Source organism: Pan paniscus, chromosome 20, assembly GCF_029289425.2.
Source record: "Pan paniscus chromosome 20, NHGRI_mPanPan1-v2.0_pri, whole genome shotgun sequence".
Taxonomy (NCBI): domain Eukaryota; kingdom Metazoa; phylum Chordata; class Mammalia; order Primates; family Hominidae; genus Pan; species Pan paniscus.
Window position 1 is genome coordinate 4,614,563 of NC_073269.2, and position 14,875 is coordinate 4,629,437.

General features: G+C 50.0%; 1 protein-coding gene across 8 annotated transcripts in view; it reads right to left on the minus strand.

Annotated features, from left to right (window-relative positions):
- The window catches only part of MIER2 (MIER family member 2), a 40,665-nt gene that overhangs the window by 10,429 nt on the left and 15,361 nt on the right, over positions 1-14,875 (minus strand). For 7 of the 8 annotated variants that reach the window (XM_055102924.2, XM_055102925.2, XM_055102926.2 and 4 more), the window contains 4 exons: positions 13,774-13,899; positions 13,040-13,163; positions 12,418-12,509; positions 11,474-11,543 (listed from right to left, as the gene is read on the minus strand). In XM_055102924.2, the coding sequence (XP_054958899.1) occupies positions 11,474-11,543; positions 12,418-12,509; positions 13,040-13,163; positions 13,774-13,899 (412 nt within the window). Of the gene's footprint in view, positions 1-11,473; positions 11,544-12,417; positions 12,510-13,039; positions 13,164-13,773; positions 13,900-14,398; positions 14,495-14,875 lie in introns of all 8 variants that reach the window. The other variant, XM_055102928.2, reaches the window with a different exon arrangement.

A 14,875-nucleotide genomic window follows, 5' to 3' on the forward strand; every position in this document is an offset into this window, starting at 1 on the left:
GAACACCACATACAGCCTAGCATGTGAAGGGTGGGAAAACAGGAGGGAAAAACATTAACTGGATGTGAGGGCTCACGCCTGTAATCCCAGCACTCTGGGAGGCTGAGGTGGGAGGATCGGTTGAGGCCAGAGTTTGAGACTCGCACACTCCATCTCTACAAAAAATTTCAAATGTAGTACAGGCACGTCTGTAGTCCCAGCTACGGTGGGATTGAGGCTAAGGTGGGACTGAGCCCAGGAGGTCGAGGCTGCAATGAGCCATGATTGCACCACTGCACTCCAGCCTGGGAAATAGAGCAAGACCCTGTCTCAGAATAAAACAAGAAAACAAGGCCAGGCGTGGTGGCTCATGCCTGTCATCCCAGCACTTTGGGAGGCTGAGGCGGGCGGGTCACCTGAGGTCAGGAGTTCGAGACCAGCCTGGCAAACGTGGCGAAACCCCAGCTCTACTAAAAATACAAAAATTAGCCAGGCGTGGTGGTGGGCGCCTGTAATCTCCGCTCCTCGGGAGGCTGAGGGAGGAGAATCACTTGAACCCGGGAGGCAGAGGTTGCAGTGAGGCAAGATCGCACCACTGCACCCCAGCCTGGGCGACAAGAGCGAGACTCCGTCTCAAACAAACAAAACAAGAACACATCAGACAACAAAGCAGGTCTACACAAAGCCGATGTTAAGAGTCAGCACACGAAGACTTCAATCTAACTAGGATTAATACGTTAAGGAAATGGACAAAAAGCCGGAGAGTCTCAGCAGAGACTTGAAATTTATAGAAAAGAATCTCAAGGACCTTCCAGGATTGGATAATACAATACCCGAATGGACCCACTGAACAGCTTTTTTACCAGCAGCCTGAACACAGCACAAAACACAATTAGTGGAATCAAAAGGAAACCAATGTTTACAAGACCAAAACTAAAGTGTAAAAGGAAAGAACACCGTTTAGGGTAGTACAAGACAGTGAGGCAACCTCTAAGATACGTGTAAATGAGTCACAGAAAAAGCAAAGAAGGAGGCAGCACAAAATCTGAAGAGATAACAGCCAAGAATTCTTCAAAACTGATGACTGATACCAACCCACAGAGCCAGGAAACTCAGGACGAACACAAGGACACACGAAGACGTGTGCACAGGCACAGGAGAGTCAAACTGGCTAAAAACAAACAAATAAAGGAAAGGAAACAACTCTTAGGAGAGAAAAGGGCACAATGACTTCAGAAGGAAGAATAAGACCATCCTCTGACTTCTCAACAGAAACGACGACAGCCAAAACGCAATGGAGTGAAACTTTTCAAGTGTTGAAAGAAAACACCCTGCAAACCTGGAAAAACATGCCATGAAAATATGCTTTAAAGAATGAAAGCAAAAATCCAGGCTTTTCAGACAAAAAAATGCTGAAAGAAAGCACAAGGCCTATTACAAAGGAAGTTCTTTGGGCTGAAGGAAATGATTCCAAATGGAAGCAGGAGGAAATATGTGGATAGGATAAATACAAAGAAAGTTCACTGTTTAAAACAACGTTATCATCTTGTGATATGTAGATTTTTTTTTTTTGGAGATGGAGTCTTGCTCTGTCCCCCAGGCTGGAGTGCAGTGGTGCGATCTTGGCTCACTGCAACCTCCATCTCCGGGGTTCAAGCGATTCTCCTGCCTCAGCCTTCCGAGTAGCTGGGACTACAGGCGCCCACCACGCCTGGCTAATTTTTGTATTTTTAGTAGACACAGGGTTTCACCATGTTGGCCAGGCTGGTCTCAAATTCCTGACCTCAGGCAATCTGCCTGCCTCGGCCTCCCAAAGTGCTGGGATTATAGGCGTGAGCCACCGCAGCCCGGCCGATATGTAAAATTAACGATAGCACAAAAGGCAGGGGACAGGTAAATTGAGTTAAACTGTTTCTTGCTTTGTAGGGGAACTAGAATGTACTTATTTCAAGCTGTGAGGCCCGGTGTGGTGGCTCACTCCTGTAATGTCAGCACTTTGGGAGGCTGAGGTCACTGGAGGTCAGGAGTTCAAGACCAGCATAGCCAACACAGTAAAACCTCATCCCTACTAAAAATACAAAAATTAGCTGGGGATGGTGGCGTATGCCTGTAGTCCCAGCTACTTGGGAGGCTGAGGCAGGAGAATCGCTTGAGCCCAGGAGGCCGAGGTTGCAGTGAGCCGAGATCACACCACTGTACTCCAGCCTGGGCGACAGAACAAGACTCTGTCTCAAAAAAAATGTAGACTGTGATAAGTCAATAATTCATGTTGTAACCTCTAAAGCGCTAAAACTAAAACTTATAAGCTGAAACAGAAGGACAAAATAAACCTATTAATCCAAAAGAAGATATTTAAAAATTAAAAAACAAACAACAGTCCAGGTCCAGTGGCTCATGCCTGTAATCCCAGCACTTTGGGAGGCCGAGGTGGGCGGATCACGAGGTCAGGAGATCAAGACCATCCTGACCAACATGGAGACAACCCATCTCTACTAAAAATACAAAATTAGGCCGGGCGCGGTGGCGGGCACCTGTAATCCCAGCACTTTGGGAGGCTAAGGCGGGCGGATCACGAGGTCAGGAGATCAAGACCATCCTGACCAACATGGAGACAACCCATCTCTACTAAAAATACAAAATTAGGCCGGGCGCGGTGGCGGGCACCTGTAATCCCAGCACTTTGGGAGGCTAAGGCGGGCAGATCACGAGGTCAGGAGATCGAGACCATCCGGGCTAACACGGTGAAACCCCATCTCTACTAAAAATACAAAACATTAGCCGGGCGTCATGGCGGGCGCCTGTAGCTACTCAGGAGGCTGAAGCAGGAGAATGGCGTGAACCTGGGAGGCGGAGCTTGCAGTGAGCTGAGATCGCGCCACTGCACTCCAACCTGGGTGACAAAGCGAGACACTGGCTCAGAAAAAAAATAAATAAATAAATAAATAAATAAATAAATAAAATAAAAATACAAAATTAGCCAGGCATGGTGGCGGATGCGTGTAATCCCAGCTACTTGGGAGGCTAAGGTAGGAGAATCACTTGAACCCGGGAGGTGGAGGTTGCAGTGAAGTAAGATCGCATCACTGCACTCCAGCCTGGGCAACGAGAGTGAGACTCTGTCTCAAAAAAAAATAAAAACAAACAAACAAAAAACAAAGAACAGATGGAACACACAGAAAGCAAAGAGCAAGACGGTGGCATTACACAATTGTTTTATAATTACATGACATACAAGTGATTTTAAAAATGTACATGGACTAAAAAGTCTATTAAAAGACAATGGTTTTCTCAGACAATTAAAAATAAGATCTAGGTCGGACACAGTGGCTCACACCTATAATCCCAGCACATTGGGAGGCCGAAGTGGGCAGGTCACTTGAGGTCTAGAGATTGAGCCCAGCCTGGCCAACATGGTGAAACCCCATCTCTACTAAAAACACAAAACTTAGCTGGGCATGGTGGCGGACGCCTGTAATTGCAGCTACTTGGGAGGCAGAGGGGGAAGAATTGCTTGAACCCGGGAGGCGGAGGCTGCAGTGAGTGGATATTATGCCATTGCACTCCAGAGACTCCGTCTCAAAAAACAAGATCTAAACATGTGCCATTTACAGAAAATACACTTCAAATATAGGAATCTAGAATGGAAAAAAGAATGGGAAAAAAACCATGCAAACACTAAACAAATCAACAAAAAGCTGCCGTGGTCACACTGATGGCAGATTAAGTACTTATGTACGGTAAGAAGTATTACTACAGAGAGACATGTCACAATGGTAAAAGAAACAATTCAACACAAAGACAAAGCAATCTTAACGTGTATGCACTTAATAATAAAGCCGCAATGTGAAGTAAAAATGGACAGCATTAAAAAGGGGAAATAGACAATCCACAATCAGAGGAGGTCATTAACAATCTTTCAGTAAATAGAACAAGCAGCCAAAAAAATTAAGTGAGAATACAGATGATGTGAACAACAATTATCCAGCGGATCCAAGGGAATACACGGAAAATGCCACCCAACAACGGCACAGCACACTCTTTCCAAACACGTACAACATTTACCAAAACAGATCAAATAATGGACATAAAGCGAGGTGCAACTAATTACAAAGAACTGAAATCACAGAGTATGTTTTCTGACCACAGTGTAATTCAATTAAAAATCAGTAAAAGGATGCCGGGCGCGGTGGCTCACGCCTGTAGTCCCAACACTTTGGGAGGCCGAGGCAGGCAGAGCATGAGGTCAGGAGATCAAGACCATCCTGGCTACCACAGTGAAACCCCGTCTCTACTAAAAAATACAAAAAACTAGCTGGGCGTGGTCGTGGGCGCCTGTAGTCCCAGCTACTTGGGAGGCTGAGGCAGGAGAATGGCGTGAACCCAGGAGGCGGAGCTTGCAGTGAGCGGAGATCGCACCACTGCACTCCAGCCTGGGCCACAGGTGAGACTCTGTCTCAAAAAAAAAAAAAAAAAAAAAATCAGTAAAAAGGCTGGGCGCTGGTTCATGCCTGTAATCCCAGCTCTTTGGGAGGCCAAGGTGGGTGGATCACCTGAGGTCAGGAGTTCGAGACCAGCCTGGCCAACATGGTGAAACCCCATCTCTACTAACAATACAAAAATTAGCTAGGCATGGTGGCGGGCGCCTGTAGTCCCAGCTACTCAGGAGTCTGTGGCAGGAGAATCGTTTGAACCTTGGAGGCGAAGTTTCCAGTGAGTCAATATTGCACCACTGAACTCCAGCCTGGGCAATAGAGCAAGACCCTGTCACACACACACACACACAAAAAGTAAAAAACAGAAATCCAGCAACAGAGAGACATGAACAAGGCTAAAGTTAGTCCTTTGTAAAGAGTAATACAATTGATAAAACTTTTTGTTTTTGTTTTTGAGATGGAGTCTCGCTCTGTCACCCAGGCTGGAGGGCAATGGCGAAATCTTGGCTCACTGCAACCTCTGCCTCCCGGGTTCAAGTGATTCTCCTGCCTCAGCCTCTCTAGTAGCTGGGACTACAGTTGCGTGCCACCACGCTCAGCTAATTTTTGTATTTTTAGTAGAGACAGGGTTTCACCATGTTGGTCAGGCTGTTCTCCAACTCCTGACCTCGTGATCTGCCCACCCCAGCCTCCCAAAGTGCTGGGATTAAAGGCATGAGCCCCCACTCCTGGCCTCTTACATCTTAAAGAATAATTCCTCCAGAGGTTAGGAAAAAGGCACACTTCCAAACACATTCACGAAAGCAGCATAACTCTGGTACCAAAACCAGACACACACAAATAAAAATAAAAGGACAGGCCAGTACCTCCATGAACATACATGCAAAAATCATAAATGTGAGCACATCAAACTGAGGAGGGAAGGGATTAAATACATATGTGTTGATTTTCATTAATCCAGGTGCTCACAGCGAGCATGTAATCACTGCACCAGGGGATATACAGCATTTTCATCAAGCAATCAATACATAAACTTGTTTCAGGTGTCCACTTAAAGACGCCTTACTGCAGGCCGGGTGCAGTGGCTCATGAGTGTAATCCCGGCACTCTGGGGGGCTGAGGCGGACAAATCACTTGAGGCCAGGAGTTTGAGACCAGTCTGGGCAACAAGATGAAGCCTGGTCTCTACAAAATATACAAAAAAAAAAATTAGCCGGCATGCAGTGGCGCACATCTGTAGTCCCAGCTACTCGGGAGACCGCAGCACGAGAATCACTTGAGCCCGGGAGCAGAGGTTGCAGTGAGCCAAGATTGCGCCACGGCACTCCAGCCTGAGTGACAGAGCAAGACTTTGTCCAAAAAACTAAATAGATAGATAGATAAATAAATAAAATTTAAATTTAAAAAATAGATACGTAAATAAAATTTAAATTAAAAATAAATAAAATTTAAATTTTAAAAAATGTGTTATTGCAGGGCTTCCCAACCCCCAGGCCACGGCTGGCCGCACAGCAGGAGGTGAGCGGCAGGAGAGCCAGCATCACTGCCTGACTCCGCCTCCTGTCAGATCAGTGGTGGCATTAAGATCCTCATAGGAGCGCAAATCCCACTGTGAACTGCACACACCAGGGAGGCAGGCGGCACACTCCTTATGAGAATCTAATGCCTGATGATCTGAGGTGGAACGGTTTCCTCCTGAAACCACGCCCCCTACTCCAACATCCGTGGAAAAATTGTCTTCCACGAAACCAGTCCCTGGTGCCAAAAAAGGTTGGGAGCCACTGTCTCACTGGATCTGCCTTGTGGATTCACTAACACTGAACTCACGGCCAGCAGCCCCAGAGCTTGCGCCTGAGTGGAGCTTCTCAAATTTTCTCTGAAAGGGACATCATAGCCTTCTTCCACCTAAGAACACCAGACGGAACCTCGGCACTACATTTAGGGGCCACTTTAAACCGTCAAGTAGCCGACACAACGCACAAGGATGTGAAAAACGGCATTCGGTACACGGCAGGAAAGGCGCGTGCTCACAGTAAAAGATCTGAGAGCCAAGACAGAGCAGCAGCTTGTCCCACCTCGGCTGGAACTGCACGTCAGGTAACTCGCCTTCACTGACACTCTACACACATCTGCTGGCACCTGACCGTAAAGGTGTTGCGAGTTTTGATTTGCGGTTTCAAATAAATTTTACCAAGTAGGCAATTCACCAGCACAGAACCCACAAATAATGAGGACTGAGTGCATGAGATACACACACACAAGAGAGAACACTTCATGGCCAGGAAGCGCGTTTATTCCACCGTGCACAGTTAAGTTAACGTTTGAAAATCAATTTATGGGCCGGGCGCAGGGGCTCACACCTGTAATCCTGGCACTTTGGGAGGCCGAGGCAGGCGGATCACCTGAGGTCGGGAGTTCGAGATCAGCTTGGCCAACATGGTGAAACCCCATCTGCGCTAAAAATACAAAAATGAGCCAGGCGTGGTGGCGGGTGCCTGTAATCCCAGTTACTTGGGAGGCTGAGTGGGAGAACTGCTTGAACCCAGGAGGCAGAGGTTGCGGTGAGCTGAGATTATGCCACTGCACTCCAGCCTGGGCAACAGAGCAAGACTCCATCTCAAAAAAAAAAGATTAAAACTTGTCAGTTGCTGAAAAAAATAAGTTTTAATCTTAAAACTTACATAGATATGCAATGAAAACTTACAAAGTTAGAAGACTTGCACCACCTCAGACTTCCTTGTAACCTGTAATAACTGAGACAGTGGCGATGACTCCGGGTGAGACAAGACACACCTTACAGGCGCCTGATTTACCACAAAGGCATCACTGCAGCTCAGTGGGGGAGACAACGGACTTTTGTTGTTTTTATTTTTATTTTTATTTTTTATTTTTGAGACAGAGTCTCGCTCTGTCACCCAGGCTGGAGTGCAGTGGCGCGATCTCGGCTCACTGCAAGCTCCGCCTCCCGGGTTCACGCCATTCTCCTGCCTCAGCCTCCCAAGTAGCTGGGATTACAGGTGCCCGCCACCACACCTGGCTAATTTTTGTATTTTTAGTAGAGACGGGGTTTCACCATGTTCGCCAGGGTGGTCTCAATCTCCCGACCTCAAGTAATCCTCCCACCTCGGCCTCCCAAAGTGCTGGGATTACAGGTGTGAGCCACCACGCCCAGCCACCATACACCAAAATGTAAACTAAGTTGGATCACAGCCTTAAATGTGAAAGGAAAAACAATAAATCTTCTAGAAAGAAACGTGGAAGAATATCTCCAAGAGCCTGAGGTAAGCAAACACTCCTTAAGTAGAACACACACACACATTATTATTCAAATAATGATTGATAAGTTGGACTTTATTAAAATTAAAGACATCACTAAGAGAGTCAATGGGCAAACCACAAACTGGAGAAAACAGCAGCAGTGCACAAAGCCCAGAAAGACTTGTTTCCACAAAATGTGAATGACTACAAATCAGAAAGGGAAAGACAACAAAATGGGAGAAAGCTTGGAGCATGCAAAGAGAGAATATCCAAATGGCCAGTACACCTGCGAAAGGTGCTCACCAGGGAAATGCCAATTAAAACCACAATGGGACAGGAGTCCATATCCACCAGGAGGGCTAAAATTCAGGCAAATTCACCCTCAGTGGCAAACACCGAGAATGTGGAGCAACTCCCACAAACCATTAGTGAGAAACTCAAGCAGTATGCGTCACCCTAAGCACACACCTCCCACACGACTCCCCACTGTCCATCAAGTGCCGAGTGCCTATGTCCACTAACGAGGCACACGAGGGCATTCACAGCCCACAGCTGAACCAACCATGACCGCAGCCCATGGCAGAAAGGGTGGGTAAATGTGGCATCCAAACCAAGGACCACGATGCAACACACAAGACACACACAACCACGGCATCCAAACCAAGGACCACAATGGAACACACAAGAGACTCAAAAACCATGGCATCCAAACCAAGGACCACAATGCAATACACAAGACACACACAACCACACAGACAACTCAAATGACAGACGTCATCACAATGCAATACACACGACACACAACCACGCAGACGACTCGAATGACACAGGCGTCATCACAATGCAATACACAGGACACAACCACACAGACGACTCAAATGACACAGACGTCATCACAATGCAATATACAAGACACACACAACCACGTAGACAACTCGAATGATACAGTCGTCATCACAATGCAATACACAAGACACACACAACCGCGACATCCAAACCAAGGACCACAATGCAATACACAAGACACATACAACCACGCAGACGACTCGAATGACACAAACATCATCACAATGCAATACACAAGACACACACAACCACGGCATCCAAACCAAGGACCACAATGCAATACACAAGACACATACAACCACGCAGAAGACTCGAATGACACAGACATCATCACAATGCAGTAAAGACACACACAACCACACAGATGACTCAAAGAACAGACATCATCACAATGCAATACACAGGACACACACAACCATGCAGAGGACTCGAATGACACAGGCGTCATCACAATGCAATACACAGGACACAACCACACAGACGACTCAAATGACACAGACGTCATCACAATGCAATACACAAGACTCAAAAACCACAGCATCCAAACCAAGGACCACAATGCAATACACAAGACACACGCAACCACACAGACAACTCAAATGACACAGACATCATCACAATGCAATACACAGGACAGACACAACCATGCAGACGACTCGAAGGACACAGACGTCATCACAATGCAATACACAAGACACACAAAACCACACAGACAACTCGAATGACACAGACGTCATCACAATGCAATACACAAGACACACAAAACCACACAGACAACTCGAATGACACAGGCGTCATCACAATGCAATACACAAGACACACACAACCACGCAGACAACTCGAAGGACATAGGCGTCATCACAATGCAATAAAGACACACACAACCACACAGACAACTCGAATGACACAGGTGTCATCACAATGCAATACACAAGACACACACAACCACGCAGACAACTCGAATGATACAGTCGTCATCACAATGCAATACACAGGACACACACAACCACACAGACAACTCGAATGACACAGACGTCATCACAATGCAATACAAAGGACACACACAACCACACAGACGACTCGAATGACACAGACGTCATCACAATGCAATACACAGGACACACACAACCACACAGACGACTCGAATGACACAGGCGTCATCACAATGCAATACACAGGACACACACAACCACACAGACGACTCGAATGACACAGACGTCATCACAATGCAATACAAAGGACACACACAACCACACAGACGACTCGAATGACACAGACGTCATCACAATGCAATACACAGGACACACACAACCACACAGACGACTCGAATGACACAGGCGTCATCACAATGCAATACACAGGACACACACAACCACACAGACAACTCAAATGACACAGACGTCATCACAATGCAATACAAAGGACACACACAACCACACAGACGACTCGAATGACACAGACGTCATCACAATGCAATACACAGGACACACACAACCACACAGACAACTCGAATGCCACAGGCGTCATCACAATGCAATAAAGACACACACAACCACACAGACGACTCAAATGACACAGGTGTCATCACAATGCAATACACAAAACACACACAACCACACAGACAACTCGAATGACACAGACGTCATCACAATGCAATACACAGGACACACACAACCACACAGACAACTCGAATGACACAGGCGTCATCACAATGCAATAAAGACACACACAACCACGCAGACGACTCGAATGACACAGACGTCATCACAATGCAATACACAAGACACACACAACCACGCAGACGACTTGAAGGACACAGACGTCATCACAATGCAATAAAGACACACACAACCACACAGACGACTCGAATGACACAGACGTCATCACAATGCAATACACACGACACACACAACCACACAGACAACTCGAATGACACAGACGTCATCACAATGCAATACACAGGACACACACAACCACGCAGACGACTCGAATGACACAGGTGTCATACCGCGTGGGAGGGGCCAGCTGGCATCCCATGGGCCGAAGAAGTCCTGGCTGCTCCAGACAGGGCACCCTCATGGGGGGTGAGTCAGGGTGGGGAAAGGGCCCTGATGACAGACTCCAAAGCCAGGGTTTCTGGGTGAGGATCCCATGTGTCCCCTCTGACCCTGCCTTCTGGATGTCCCAGCAGCTTGGCTGCACCTTCCTGGCTCCGTCCTCTTCTCACACAGGGCACCTCCGACCAGCCCCAGGAGGACAACTTCTCTTCACGGAGGGTCCCTGTCTCCCTGGACTCAGTACTTCTGCTGCACCTGTCCCTTCCCACCACCCATCTCAGCCACTGAATCACCTTGGAGAAGGCTCCTGAGCTAGGAGCACTGGCCCAGGGCCTGCGAGGGCTCCAGGGCAAGACAAATGAGACCCAAGTCAATGGGCACGTGACTCCACGCCTCGAAGGGGCAAGAGAGGGTCGATTTTGAACTCTAGTGGGAAGGAGACGAAGGTCAAGCCCAGGAAAGGGAGCACCCTGAAGAGGAGCGGAGCAAGGCCGGGGGTGCAGCGCAGCACCCGGCAGGTCTCTGGAGAACCATCTAACCCGGCACAGAGCCATCGAATGCAACGGCCCAGGCTGTGGGGAGGCAGCTGGAGTCAAGAGCAGGGCAGGGCTGGGTCAGGGGCAGGGCAGGGCTGGGTCAGGGGCAGGATGGGCTGCTGAGGGTCTGGCTGCACAGGCTGACCGGAGCAGACCCCAAGGGAGGGACAGAGCTGGGCAGGGGCAGGCAGCAATAGGCCCTCTGCAGCCACGAGAGCCTCCCACCTCCTCCAGCCACAGGCTCGGCTGCCCCAGTGAGCAATGCGGGGCAGGGACCTGACCAGACTGTCCAAGGATCTGACGTCCAGCCAGGCCACTCCCCTGCAGAAGTGGGTTTCGCCTCCTCTCCCCAGGCCCTACTTACTCTTCTCACAGTGCCGGTTCAAGTGCAGGTTGCTGAGGTCAGCTTGGAACTGAGGTCCCACCATGATCTCCTGCAAAGCAAGGACCTGGGAATCAGGACACTGAGGAGCATCTAGGCCGGGCGGGAGGCTGGCTGCAGCGTGCTGTGGCAGGCTTACGGGGAGGGGCCACTGTCCAGACCCCAGACCCATCTGTGCCGTCTACCTGCTGATGCCCAGTTCTGGGGTCTGAGGGTGGGAGGCAGAGGCCTGGGTGTGTGAGGGGTGAGGCTGTGTCCTGACGCCTGGCCTGGCAGAGGCCCAGACAGGATGTCGGAGGACAAACACTCTGGGTCAGCAGCAGGGGCCCAGGCTCCGGTCCAAAGCACCTGTGGCCAGTCCCAGCCCACCCTGGGGTCGAGCAGCACGTCCCTCCTCTGAGAAGGGGCACAAACCCAGGGAGAGGGCTCAGCAGGACCCAGCTGCGGTTACTGAGGCCGAGATACCAGGTTGGGGAGAGGGCAGAGCCATGGGCGGGATGCCAGGTTGGGGACACGGCAGAACCACGGCTGGGATGCCAGGTTGGGGACACAGCAGAGCCACGGTCGGGATGCCAGGTTGGGGACACAGCAGAGCCACAGTCGGGATGCCAGTTTGGGGAGACGGCAGAACCACAGTCCGGATGCCAGGTTGGGGACATGGCAGAGCCACGGCTGGGATGCCAGGTTGGGGAGATGGTAGAGCCACAGCCGGGATGCCAGGTTGGGGACACGGCAGAGCCACGGCTGGGATGCCAGGTTGGGGACACGGCAGAGCCATGGCTGGGATGCCAGGTTGGGGAGATGGTAGAGCCACGGCTGGGATGCCAGGTTGGGGACACGGCAGAGCCATGGCTGGGATGCCAGGTTGGGGAGACGGCAGAACCACGGCCGGGATGCCAGGTTGGGGAGACGGCAGAACCACGTACCTTCTTACATTTGTTGGCAGGAAGAGAGTCCTCCTCGGTGTCGGAGGAGGCAGAAGAGCCAGGCTCTCTGTCTTCATCAGCCAGGAAACGAGCTTTGGGAAAACAGAGGCAGGTCCCCCAGGGTCTCCACTGCCTGCAGCCTATACAACCCCTTCTCTCCACTCCCATTCTCCATCCACCTGATCCCCAGGCCATAACCCTCTCCCTGGCCAGACACTGGGTACACAGATGGGCACAGGACCCAGGACCAGGGATGCACCTTTGAAGAGGCCTTCCCTTCTATGCAGCTGCTGCACCTCTGGGCCCCGAGCCCTCAGTTCCCAGGAAAGCCAGCACAGAGGCTTGTGAAGGAGGCCGGTTCTGGGAATGCTGTCCCTGGATCTGCTAGGGGAACCAACATGTTCCCTACTTGTTTACACCAAATCGCTCTGAGAGTCCAGGCTCACTGGCCAGCGTGGAGGAGAACAAAGCACCCCCAGGGCTACTGACGCTTCCCGCCAGGCAGACGCCCTCATCTGTGATGAGTTCTTGGCCTGCATCAGCCCAAGGACCCTTCATCAAGCATCATGACTGCCTGGCAGGGGGCCTGGCTGCGGTGGAGTATGGGGACAGAGTCACCTACATCCACTCCGGTTAGGGAAGAGGTCGGAGGCCTCGTGGGAGGTCACGGACGGGGTGAGGTCGTCAGCAGATGACTGCGTCTCTTCCTCTTCTTCCCCTGAAAGCAAATCCTTCGCTATTTGTTCCTTTAAAAAAAAAAGAAAAGAAAAGTAAAGTAAAGAACATTTTACAGTTTAACAATCTCGCAATACCACTAATGATAACAACAGTAAAGACACTGGGAGTGCCCTGAGGCTCACATGGGGCTGCTATTCCCATTCCGCAAAGGGTGCACAGCGTGGGGGGAGCGGGGATGGGAAGGAGACACATGGGAGCCCACACCCAGCCACCAGAGCTGGAGACAGTTAGAGCTGCCACTGGGCACACGCCCGGAGTGCATGGCTCTTTCTCTGACTGTGCATTTGGTTTTAACCTTCTACAATGCAGCCCGCCCCTGCTCCCAACACCCAAGCCTTGACCTGTGACCTCTGGGTACGGAATGGCAGAGAGTCCTGGGGAGGCCCCGATGTGCCCCTCCACCCACCAAAGCCAGAATGACATGTGGCCTGGGGTTAAGGCCAGGGTCCAGCCCCATGCCCATGGCCATTCCAACCCCAGGGTAGTGGTCACAGGTACATTCTACTTATTCTGGGGGCCTTTGTGCCTCCTCTCACTGAACACTCCCCTCTGCAGAGAGGCAGCGCCAGGCCCCCCACCTTCAGCTGTGAGCCAGTTCCAGGAAGGGCCCTCACTTACTTTGTCCAGGGTCATGTCTGGGAGGTTCGGGGCCACGTCACCACCCTCACTCTCCCGGTCTGAAATGGGGTCTGACGCCTCGTAGCCATAGAGCGCAAGCAGCTCATCAAAGGGCATGTCGTTGCTCTGAGTTGGGGAAGGGAACAAGGCCCCATCAGGAGGGACGGCTCTGGGGGTTCCTGTCCCTGTCCTCTTGCCTGAGCCTCACTGGCCACAACCAGGGCCACTCTGTCACACCCATAGCAACTCCCCACATGGCAGCACTCCCCAGCCAGACCTCAGGCCCAGTCCTTCATCCAAGAGCTCCTTCACAATCCCTCAGAGGCACCAGAGCCTAGGGGTCACCGGCCAGGGAAGAGGGCACCACCCTGCCCACAATGCCTCCTTGCACAGGGTGAATTACAGGAATACAAGGATGGTGTGACACAGGGTGAATTACAGGAATACAAGGATGGTGCGACACCTGGCAATTTACTATTGTAACTCAACATCAATATATTAAAGGGGAAAAAAGTTATCTGAAAAAGGCATTTGGTAAAATCCGACATCTATTCCTGATTTGAAAAAAAAAAAAAAAGGAACCCTCAGAAAACTACATAAACAGGCCAGACACAGTAGTTCACACCTGTAATCCCAGCATTTTGGAAGGCTACAGCAGGCAGATCACTTGAGGCCAGGAGTTCGAGACCAGCCTGGGCAACATGGCGAAATCCCGTCTCCACTAAAAATACAAAAATTAGCTGTGCTTGGTGGCATCCGCCTGTAGTCTCAGCTACTCAAGAGGCTGAAGCACGAGAATCACTTGTACTCAGGAGATGGAGGTTGCAGTGAGCCAAGATCACACCACTGCACTCCAGCCTGGGTGGCAGAGTGAGAATCTGTCTCAAAATAAAAAAAAAGAAGAAAACTATGTAAACGGATGCTTCATCAATATAATGGAGAAGCTGTCAATTCACACTCAGTCAAAAATGAGTAACCAGAGCAGCCCCCATCACGATCTGGAACAAGAGCACTGTGATTAACGAACACTGTTTTGATGCTCTGAGCCAATGTAATATGACAAGAAGTATAAATAAGGCACATAATTCCTGGGAAGGAAGAG